Raw genomic sequence first — 12,399 nt, 5'->3', positions numbered from 1 at the left:
TCATACTGGTTTTCAGAAATGCTGCCCTTCTTGCATGTACTCAGTCTAGAGTTCTAGGGTTTTACCAACTACCTACATGAAGAGGAAGACAAAGAAGGAAACAGATTCCCTAAGCCATGAGCCCCAAGAGCCGTGTTCTCCTCCCAGCTGGGCATGCTGCTCCACCTCATCAGCTGCTGCCAGGAATGGCTGTGGGGAGCCAGCAGCTGCTGCTGGGCTGAAAGGTTTGTGACCCTCCAAAGAATCCCTCCCCTCTCACTCAAACACTGTGCCTCCTCACAGCTGCTGGCAGCAGTGTACACACTTACTCAGCATTCTTCCCTTAGACAGGTTACACTAGAAAAGCAAAAACAGCGGTGGAGGGTCAGAGTGGGAGTAACTGTACTTGGACACCGGCAACTCCAGAGGAGTTCATCGCGTCCTTCTCAGGGTTCAGGATGCCCAGGTTACTGGCAGGAGGTTCACAGCATTCTGTTAAGAAGGATGGATTTTGCATCTTGCTTTTCTCCCTAAGAGCTACACAAGTTCTGAAAACTTTAGTACTGCAAAGTGATGCTGTCCTGCTTCATGCAACGTGGAGCTCCAGCAAACACCCCAGGGGCAGCGTGTCACTGGGCACAATAAGCTGGAGGCTTGATTGAGTACAGCACAGCTGCAGAGTGCTGTGGATGTATCACTTTCAAAGGCAGTAAAGCAGGGAAACCAGCCCTTGAGTACAACTGTTTTGAAGCTTAATTTGCTCTTGTCCTGAAGCAAGAACAGAGCCAAAGAGAGTAAAAATAGCTAAAACTGTTGTTAGCATGATGACAATGATGACTAAGCTCATACCAGATATCCCCACTCTCTTCCCACACCCATTTCTATCACGTTCTGACCTCCTGATGGTAAAGGTATGCAAAAGACTTGAGACTACTGCCCATGTCAGAAACCACCACCTTATCTTGTGAAAGTTACTATTTTTAAAGGTACTTAGAACTGTTAACTGCAGCATTTGCAAGGCCACAAATAATAGTATTCTTGATAGACTGTACTTCTTTCATGCTGTTGCTGAGAGAAACAGGTTATTTTTTTTCACTAAGGAATCTGATTAACATGTCATGTAAACACAACATCACTAGTGGAGTCATCCAACAAACGGAACACAATTGTTAAAACTTTATTTCTTTTAGGCAGTCTAAAGGAAGTTAACATATCTATTTTGTATAGTGTGAGTCATTATATAGAGCTGAAACTTAAGAAATAGAACAATAAACAAAACATCCACAAATAACCAACTCTGGCAAGTTTTCAGATCAGAGGTATTCATGTAAGATGTGAATGTGATTTTATTTTAACTCAGAGGCAAAGGGCACAAATTAAGAGAGTTGGGATCAGAGTCAAGAACAACTCTGTATGTTCTGCCTTTATTTTCAGTGAAGCACGAACATGGTTTCCTGTGCAAACCAAGCTAAACTGCCAATCAATCAGTGATAGTTGCTCTAGTTGCTCACAAACAGATGCAGAACAGAGTTTGGTTCTTACAAGACTATTAGACTCGGTAAGAAAGACTCTAGCTCTGTAACTTCTGACTGATGACCATTCTGTGTTCTGTTCAGTGCTATTTTAGAGAAAAAATGAAATTATCTATTTATATTAGCTTTTCGGTTATCCTTACCTAAAACCATGGTTAATTTTGCACAAAATAACAGAGCTACTAACTGTACTTGGTAAAACTTTGGATGCATTGACGTAAAATCTCTTGAACACAGTAAGAGTATCCTTAGCGTTACCTGTCGCAGTAACTCCTCCTGACGCATCCGAATTCGCTCCCTCTCCATCTGGATTCTCTGGAGCCTCAGCTTCTGCTGCTGCTGTTGCTGCGTGGTCAGCGTGCCGGGCAGGGCCAGCAGGGCGGGGGGCTGCGGGGGGCGGCTCTGCGGCGGCAGGGCTGGGCTGGGGGGCAGCGGCACCGCGCTGTTCACTGCGGAGACACGACAGCTCAGCGCCTGCCGGGGACTGCACTGACTGCTCACTGACAGCACCGAGCATCAGAGGTACCGGATCTCAAATGACTGAGAGAACTACTCCAGCGGGCAAGATATGCACTAGCAATTGCTTAATAAATGATTGTAATGTTCCATGTGTATCAAACAAGAAACCTTACCATATAGCGAGTATTTATATTCATCCTGGCACATTCAAATATTTACTTAATGATGTAGTAAATGACATGCAAGGGTTCTGTAATTGAAAATTCCTCCACAAATGTGTATATATAAGCAGTAAGCTAGTAAAACTGTTTTCAACTTAACATTTTCTTTATTGACACATCTAAATTAATTATTGTAAGAATAACTACCAGCAGATTAAAAACTGGAACTTTATCTGTTAGGGTATTCAGATTTGGAAATAACCCCATCATTAATTCCCCACCTTTGGTAGGATATTCCCAACGTTCGGCAGGGAAAGAACTCCATAGATGGCAGGTGAAAAACGGAAACTTTTGTAAGCAAACTTGAGTTACACCCAGGTAAATCCTTTCACTTGCTGAGAGAAGGCTGCTGCTGAGCAACTTCATGTGCTTAAACTATTAATGTTACTTAAATCAACATCATCTTTTCTGATCAAATTCAGAATCTATAAATCAGAGCAGAATTCTCAGTAGGATGGACATTTTTATTCATAGAACTTCTATGAAAGAAATTGCAAGTCTCTGTGTAGATCCACAGTCAGTCTGGTGCCACCGTGCCATAAAGTTAAAAGGCACCTCAGACAGCAGGTATCACTTGCTTATGGAAACAGAACCATCCCTTCCCTCTAGCAATGTTTCCCTCTCAGTAACAGAATTGGGAAAAACAGGAGGAAAATGAGACAGAGAGGGGAAACTGCACAGCCTCTGTTAGTACCTGCTTTAATTTTTGAGTAAAATGTATCAGTTCCCAGCAATGCAACCCAAAAGCCATCCAAAACCATGGAGGGAACTGTTCCCTCTTTTCCTTCCCCATCTTCATATTTCCAGTAAAAAACGTATACAGTACCTAAAGCCAGTTTGGATTACAAGTGGGAGCCAGGTACTGCTTTAAAAATTAATTGACATTTCTGCAAGGATTCTTTCACTTAAGGGGCAACAACATAATTAACAGAGCTCTTACCTTTTAACAAGAATATCCCAGATAGTAAAACACTCTCTAGAAGAGATACAGTATTTTTCTATCCAAAGGATAGATTTTTATCTTCCTTTTTATCTTGCACTCCTTGTTCTTACCATGTGAGAACTAAATCTCGACTCATTTCTCAGTCTCAAAGACCTGAACATATTTATGCTGTGCCCATGCCTGACCTTGGAGGATGTCACAGAACATGTGATTGTAAGAAATGGGTTGATTTTAGAGCCTGGATCAAATGTGTGATACCCATACATTTCAAAATGCTGAACTTCACTCACTTGGCCAGTTCCAGGTTAAAATCTTTATGCTAGACTGCTTTCTCTCAGATCAGGAACTGTCTTGTCTTTCTGCAGCTTCAGTAACACCGGTGTGCAGGCATTCAGCCAGCACAAACTGCTCTGCTGTGTTTGACAGAAATATTCACATGTGCTCCTATCAAATCTGAATTAAATTTTTCCTCTGGGTGATCCAGTATCACACAGGTCCAGTATGTAGAGACTGTAGAATCATATGACCATGCAGCTATATGATATTTTAGCTGCAGTGGCAAATCCATCTCAAGAAATAATCTGAGTTAAAAGCAGTCCTTTCCATGGAGCCAGCCTATGTGTGGGCCACAAACAGCTGTATCCACACAAATGACATCACACCATCCATCATCTCTTCCAGACCCAGCTGTTCACTCCTGCCCATACGCTGCCCCTTTACTGAGCTGAAAAAAAGCTGAAAAAAATTTTTAGCAAACTAAAAAATTGCTGAGAGATAAAAACAAGGTGTTTTCTGGCTAGATCAGTTCGCAGCAAAAATAACCAGGTAGCCATGAAACTCCTTACGTGCAACCAGTGTAGGAGTCCAGGTGGACTATCACATGCAAATGATAGAACCAGGCAAAGTAAAGATTAACAGCCCATATGATGTGTTTGGGATGCATTCAGGGTTAGGGCTTGAACTGCAGGAATATATTTGTCATGGCTATTTGTTGCCTTTGCTATATAAAATACTCCCTTCTTCATCATGTTGCATCACAACTGAAATTATACATGCAAGAAGGAAAAGAACGAGACAACAGGCAAATATGGAGGAGTACTTCTCCCTCCCCAATAATCCTCCAAGTCATTTCTTCTCATGGGGACAGGAAAAATATTTTGGTCCAATGAACTCTATACCTTGCAGTAAATTACTTTTCCTTCAAGCAACACTCTCCACTGTTACATACTGTGAAAGATGGAAATGTTAATGACTCAAAACATTCACCCATTCATGGAGGCTGCAGGGTGCTTTGCTGAGGCCAGTCTGCATCCCTCAGGAGAGAGGAGGTGAGTTTTTGGGTGTGTGTTGGTGATTTGCACAAGACAGAGGGGATGAACACCCACCATCAGAGTCTACAAGCCGGGCTTTGAGCCAGATAAGAGTCAGACCCTGTGGTGACAGGATCATTTTATCATACCAGGTGCTTTTTATCATACCGATTGTCCTCCCTTACCCAGTTGTACCCTTACCCTCTCTCAGTTGTAAAACTCGCCCTCCTCCCCTGGAAAGGTCACATTCACCTGGGACATTCACATGTAGGCTGGAGGGTTTTCATCCCTCCTGATGGGGTAGAACTGGCTCAGCAGCGCGGGCACGAGAGGCAGCTCTCATGTCTTAGAACGTGTCAGAAACCATCAAAGACCCCCAAAGTGCCCCAAGACTAATTTCTGATGCCTTTCACCGGAGGACTGAAAGCTTCCCCTGCCCAGAGGAGGTACCTGGGTGTTCCCACCTGAACCTGAGCATATTTTAACCTGTTGTACTTTGTGTTTTGTGACCATCACTTCGGCTGACAGACATGGAAATTGCAAAAATCTGGTCTCATCACTGGATCCATGGGTGGTGAGACCGTTCTACTCTAATGCTTGCTGCTTCTTTCTTTCTCTTCCCTTATACATTTTCTTAAGTGACATTTTTATGCTTTCATATTGCTATATTACTATATTATTACAGAAAATAATAACCAAAACAGCTACATACCTGCCTTCCATTGGAACCAAATTGTTCTAAAATGAACCCTACATATATATATTTACACACACTGATTGATAATTTAGTGTTGTTTCGCTCTAATCCACCCCAAGGGATCTATTAACAAGAACCAGGGTTACCCTCACCTTCTGGGGCAGGTTGTAACACATACCATCAAGGAACTACAGGAAGCTCAGTACAATGAGTAAAGTCAGCATTCCCATGCCTTGACACTAGGACTATAGAAATTACATCACACTGAGTCTCCTACAAGTCAAGTATTCCATAAATATGTAATCATATTTCTAAGAAACAACAAAAATCCATTCTACTCCCAAAGCCAGTTACTTGTATCATCTGGGTTAACTAAAGCTACAGTTGAGGAACACTTTTGCAAGTTTGAGTGCAGGAGATGAACAGTGTAAGGCAAAGATGGAGGCAGGAGCCATCCTCAGCCAATTGTACCATCTGCATTGCTTGGTTCTGCTCCTCTCTGTGAGCACCTTTCTCCTCTGAGGTTTGTAGGCTTCAGTCTCTGGACACAGGTCCATAGAGAAACAGATCTGTTCAGAGCTACCACTCACTGGAATGGCTCATTGATTTCGGTCACAGAGACAAACTTGCTGAAAGTCATTTGAACCCACAGACACCACATTTTTCTCCAGAATACACTGCTTTAAGGAAAAATAGGATTCAGGTAGCTCTTCATTCAGTTTGAATGCTTCCATAACAACCCAAACTGGAGAGACTCAGAAATACTAAGTAAGGAGTCATATATCTGTGCTTTCAAACAAGCACAGATAGTTTTGTTGAGGTATCTGGGTATTTATGAAGTCTAACTTAAAATGGAACATTAAATTGATATGGTGATTAATTTTTTTTTAATAGAATTCAAAATCAGTCTATAAATACAGAGATGCTAAGGCTCAGGGTTTGATACTACCGACTGCATAACAGCATCATTCCACTTGAATTACTCTTGAGTGCAATCACAATAATGTCCCATAAGCAAATTCAGGACATATGAGGTCTTTTTTGTGAAGTCAAATCTAGTTTTTGGATGCATGCATGCATACATAAAATGCACATTAGGTTAATCTGGCATAGCTCACAATAAATACTAAATGGAAATAAGAACAGTATAAAACACAAGACTGTTAGGTGATTCTTTTTCAGTATCTTCTACAGAAAACACAATTAAACCAAAAACTGGGGCATTCTGCAGCACTTTCCACAACAACTGCTGCATTCAGCTGCTCTAAAAATACATCCTAAGGGTCAAAATATTACATGTGCAGTGATAAAACAGCTGATTCTGGGAACTAGTTGGAGTAATTAAATCACGACAATTTGCAAGTGCTCGACAAGTGAGCCTTCAGTTAACGTGTTAAGTGTAGGGCTTTTCCTACACCAGCAGTTCACACATGAACACGTGGAACGTGTTCTCTGCAAAACAGCCTGTCTGAATGGTGCCTCAGACATCTGAAAAGCACTGCCCATCACCCTCCTGGGGGCTACTGGAGCCTGGGCCATATGAAATGCAGCAGATCATCTCCAGTTTGAAACTCTTCCACAGGACGTACCACGAGGCCCAGGACATGCTGAGCACAGAGGTGAAGTGCTTGCCCTCTACCCTTGGCCAACAGCCACCCTGCAGCCACTGCATTTTCCTCAGCACAGCTCTTGGTCCACATTAGGTGATTTGAGCACTAAAAAGCCTCCATACAGTTTGTGCACCAGCAAACGCCCACAGGCAGCAGATAAACCCTTTGTGTGTGTGGTGTTTCCCTCACTCAGCTCCTGTCACTGTGCAGAACCCGCTGACCCACCGCCTCACACCAGCAGCAATCAGCAGTGGTGAGCTGGAGGCTGTGTGTGAACTGCAAGCAGAGTCTCACACTCAGTAACACGTGTCCCAGGACGAGAGAGGGGTGCAGAGTGTGCTCCTGGGGAGACACAGGATGGGGAGAAGCTCAGAGAGCTGTTGCCTGCAGAGGAGCAGCAGCCACAGCCGGGCCCGACCGCACTCTGCAAACACAGAATCAGTAATGGGAAGGTCTCACTCTGTACACAGAACTGACCACAGAACATAAAGAAGACAAAACAGTGGAAAGATTTTAATGCCTCACTGGGAAAAGTGTATAAAAATGAATGGGACAGTATTACTGGGAATAATCCCCAAAAGTAATACAGATGGAGTAGATACACTACAGAGACAGTAACTTATGGGTCCTCTTAATTATGCAAAGAGCCTCTGATTCCAGACAAGAAACATCCACAGAAAGGAACACTGTGGCTCTCAGGAAATATTGTTTCTCATAGTAAACTGATCCTAAAATGTCTTTAAGCACCAGGGAAAATCTAACTAAAACATCCAGAAAAATGAAGAAAACAGTAATAGCCAGTCATGCTGAACAAGCACATTGGTTCCAGTTAAAGGAGCTGGGAATTCAAAAATGGACAGGCTGACTGGGAATGTGGCCTGGCGACCATAGGCAGGTAGTGGTGAAAATTTTCATATTGTACACAACAGTCCAAGACTGTGAGGAACAGAACCACCTTAAAATTTCTGGTGCCACAAAACCCTTGGGCACCTCATAGTTTTGTGTAAACGTAGTGTTTGTTGGTATCAGGCATTTCCAGTGAAAAAGTCTGCAGTTGCACAGGCAAGCCCAACGCTTCTCATATTAAGCAATCCAAGGACACTGTGCAGACTCCTGACTTAACCAAGACAAATTTCTTCCTGTTTATGGTGCTAAGAATAGCATCCAGCACTGATATCCTCCAGATAAGCCAGGAGTGAAACACAGTGAATTTTCAAAATGTTAACTCTATGGTTTGTTCAGGACCCAGATTTATCACTGATGCAGATCAAGCCTAGCTGCATGGACCAGGCGTGGACTAGTCCTGGGCTATCTCTAGGGCCAGTCTGGGTCTAAAGGCAGCTTTTTTACATGTAGGTAGTGCAAAGTCCACATAAAGTCCATGAAGTTGCAACTATTTAGTTCACATCTCAAGCTAGACCTATGTAATTTTGTTTTACCAGTTAGATGAAAAATGAAAGAATGCTTTTATTGCTTTTGTTTGCTTTTAAATTAATAATGATATTCTAGTGAATTTGGTTTCCTGACATTGTAGGAGACCTTTCTTTTGATGACTTTGCTGGATACAGACTAAGCGAGGATTATTTTGTGGGCAAGGGATTCTGCAAGTTGCAGAAGCCAAAACATGCAAGTGTAAATTATTTCTGACATATGCACTGAACTGATTGTGCCAACTTTTATTATTTAAGTGTCAGAAGTGTCTGGATGTAACTGTAGATCCTTCGGCTCTGTCTATAGGCAGCCGAGAGCCGAATTCAGATAAACTGGTCAGCACCAGGTATCACACAACACAGTCTGATGAAAAACAAATGTCTACAGAGGTTAAAAAAAAAAAAGAACCCAGCCATATTATAGTTCTGACTTAGTCACGACACTGTGGAGAAAAAAAGACTGGGCTGCCCTCCTTTTCTCTCTCCACTTCAGCCAACAAAGAACTGCTTGTTTCATTTATTTCCCAGAAACAGCATTAGCTTTCCAACAAGGTCAGCAAAAAATGCTGCTTTTCAGTTCTGGTGCATTTTGTTCCAAAAATCTGTAAAGTATTAAAGCAAAACGTTGCCCTATCCCAGTGCACAGAGGCTCCTTTATTCAGATTTCTGAGCTGCAAATAGCTATACAGAAATTTCCCAACAGTTTCAACTGTTAAGTTCTGTGATATTCACATTTAACTAATCTTTCCCATCTTCAATGACTTAAGCTTAAAAAACCCCAAAAGAACGACCTGCAGGTGCAACATCAAAGCTATGAGTTAGCAGGAAGTTATTTAAAAGATTAGAGATTTACTCTGCACACACTTTTAGCAATAAATCAGTAAGAATAAATAATGGTGGGGGCTGCTTGAGCATAGACAGCTTTAATGCTAATGACTAATTATTGATGACCATTAAAATTTGAAATATTTATTAAATTACCTTTACTTTTGTTTTGTGCAATCTTCAGCTTTTGCATTTCATTCACTTTGAAACTATGGAAACAACCCTCCACTCTTGCACTGGCACATGTTTGAATTACTAACCTTGAGGGGAAATGATTATACCAACAGGAACTTCTTTGTGTCAAAATTAAAAATTACTAGATTTTGAAATAATGCCAACATCTCTCTTGAACACATCAGATTTACTGCATAGTCAGTTGCTGATTTAAAGGTGTGTGTCCTTTGAGACACCTGGATTTAATTTACCCGATACTGAAGTTAATTCCTACTAGTCTCTGGAACTATTAACCACTGTCCTTAAAACATAAATAAATTACTCCATTTGAAATCTGATTGATAAATTACTTGTTAGAGGCTTTAATTGCAAACAACCAAAACCCCTTCATTCTTTTGAGAGCTGCATCACGAAACTCTCATTCCCACAGAATGGGCAAGTCCTCTACAACGCTTTCAGGTCTCCTCTAAGTAATCACCAGCAGTAGGTGCCAAGATTATTCATGCCGACCACAAACAAGCTGTGTTTGCTTCTTTCAGGATATCCAGTAATTAAAAATGACCTGGAACAGGAAGCCTTTTCACTATGCAGGTGGTGTGAAGGTACAGGCTGCACGGAGGGGAAAAACGTTCCCCTCAGTGTCACAGACTTCTATCCAAATTTCCAGCCAATGCAAACCAAGCCTTGCAAAATCCAGACCATTTCATGGATATTAGTTAATACTAAAATACATACCACCTGGTTTTGAACACTTTGGGAGTTTCTGCATTCTTATCTCCAGGGACTGGTTTTGACACAGTAACCAAAACTGCCTTCTATCATCCTTAAACAATAGTAGCTACACCTCTTTTATCACGGCAGGATATGGAAACTCTGGTTCATGTGTTTATTGCTCCCAGACAGGATTATTGCATTGTTTTATTGCTTGGATTTCCTATCTGATTTTAAAAAATTAAAGCAGAGGCAAAGTGCTATAACTCCCAGTTAAAGTACCATGAGCGATACAGCTGAAAGCTAAACTTCTTAGATTCTTGGATGATCTTCTATTAAATAACTAGCTGTCAGTTTAAGAGGCTCTTCATAAAAAATTCTATTGTGCAATACCCGATGTCCTTCATCTTAGAGAACCAGTGATTTAACAGTGAAAGTCATGCCTGCTTGTATCACTTGGGTCATGCCTGCTGGGGGGTCTTGGCAGAGGTAAGATTCTCTCTTCAGTAGGGAAAACCAAAAATCAAATAGTTCACCTGTAGTTTGATACAAAAAGTTAGTGTGGTTGAACTCTCAGGATCAACACATACACTGACACTAAACAAATTAACATCGGGCTTTCCACTGTGTTCTGCCTGAACTGCTTGATCTATAAAATGGAGATAAATATTATCAGCTTCTACCAGATATGGATCATTTTGTTTTAATTTTCTTATACTCTATATTTACATGTGATCTGATTAGGTGAAAGTGCAGTGTCAAGTGGAAACTAAAGTATATGTAGCACCCTTCTCCCTGTGCCAGACATTCTTCTCTGTTCTTAAGTGTGTGTGTGTGTGTTACACGTTCTGATGCTGATGGTACAGCACTCATTTCCTTTGTGGTGCCAGTCTCCTCCCTGATGAACACATGAGAACTACACCAGGACCTTCTCCTCTGTCACAAAGGATTTCTGCACCTGCGTGCACAAAGCCCTGAGCTCCTGCTCTGGTGCCACTGCTGACCTTGCTTTCAGCAGGAGGCCAGGTTAGAGAGCTCACAAGGCCCCTTCCCACCTGAGATGTTCTGTGATGGACACAATCTTAACTTGTTGTGCAAGGCCTCAGCCGTGTGTGGAAACTCATCCAGCTGCTCTCCTTACCTCAAAACAGGCATCCTCACCTTTGTGAGCTCACAGCATTAATAGTGATCTCCCAGCAGCTGTCCCTCCATTCAGAACACTTCATAGAGTCCACGGGTTCTTATCAAACCCCTCTGAGGATGTCACTAGCAGATAACTGATAAACCAGCAGCACAGAGATAAAGTAAAACAATCTGCTCCAGAGTACAGGAACATTGGAAACCTCAGAAACTATAACAATAAGAATATTTATGATTTTTTTCCCTGAAAATGGGCATATTAATGAACTTATCTTGACAGAACCTAAGAGAATATATAGTTATGAGGTATTACGTCAGTGTACAGAATTAAGAGAGATCTGGTACATTTTCTGAAGGCAGCATTACCTGGGCCAACAGACACTATGTACTAAGATAATGATTTATGAGTTGTGAAATCATCAAGTTATCAACCATCATCATAGAACAGCCCCAGTCAGAAGGGACCTTTCCATACTTACATGGAAAATAAGTCCTCACGAGGGAAAAAACCAGACAGGGTAATAGATGTCCCAGTTCTAACACATAAGGGACCCACGCAAACACAGTTCTACTCATTTCTGTGCTCCAGCCCTTGTCACTCCCTCCCTGACAGTCAGGTCATGACTGCAGCATTTAAAAGCCCTTCTGCCCATCAATCCTACCTCTGTGCACAGTTTGATGAGTCACAAAAGTTCTCCTGTGTACCAGAAGGGGTAAAACCAGGTATATCTTTCTGTGATTGCTGGTCCTCGACTGTCCACTGTGAAGAGAGGCCAAGGGGATGATGGTGGCCAGGCAGCAGGGAGTGTCAGGGACATCCCACCTGGCTGGTGGCTTGAGTCAGACCAAACACCCCTCTTAACCATGGTTTCTAGTTGGATAAATTGAAAGCCCCTGTCCACACCCTAACAAACTCAGAGGCATTTCACAAAGTGGCAGAGTGCCCAAAACTCTCAAACCACCAAACTCTGGGCACTGCTTAGCACACATCTCAATCCCTCATGTGGGCAGAGTAACTGTGCTTCCCAGCCTGCAGCTGCTGTTTGCTCCGAGGCCCAAATCCCACCTCCGACTGTGTCCGACTGGGGTGGGCCACTTCACCCACAAGTATTCTGAGGTTTTTTGCAGATAGTCTTTTCTTTTAGTATGAGCTTTTTAAGGAACTCACATGTAAATTCAGGCTAACTTCTACAGAAAACATAAATGCCATTAGAGGGGTTTATTATGTTACGTCAAAGTAAGTTGCAAACTGTTAAATTGGAAAACATTTAAATGAAGACCAGATTGTGCTCACCCACTGGATGAAAAGTACGATCACGAAAGAAATCTCTTTAAAACAGTTTGAAGGAAGAAAGATGAAAATAACAA

General features: G+C 42.0%; 1 protein-coding gene across 2 annotated transcripts in view; it reads right to left on the bottom strand.

The window, feature by feature from the left end:
• Positions 1–12,399, bottom strand: part of WWTR1 (WW domain containing transcription regulator 1) — a 49,511-nt gene that overhangs the window by 7,591 nt on the left and 29,521 nt on the right. For both annotated transcript variants that reach the window (XM_017835423.1, XM_017835422.1), the window contains exon 3: positions 1,770–1,960. In XM_017835423.1, the coding sequence (XP_017690912.1) occupies positions 1,770–1,960 (191 nt within the window). The remainder of the gene's footprint in view (positions 1–1,769; positions 1,961–12,399) is intronic.

This window comes from Lepidothrix coronata, unplaced genomic scaffold (assembly GCF_001604755.1).
Source record: "Lepidothrix coronata isolate B3197 unplaced genomic scaffold, Lepidothrix_coronata-1.0 Scaffold256, whole genome shotgun sequence".
Lineage (NCBI taxonomy): Eukaryota > Metazoa > Chordata > Aves > Passeriformes > Pipridae > Lepidothrix > Lepidothrix coronata.
Note: the sequence above shows the minus strand (reverse complement) of the source record. Positions and strands in the feature narration are given on the sequence as shown.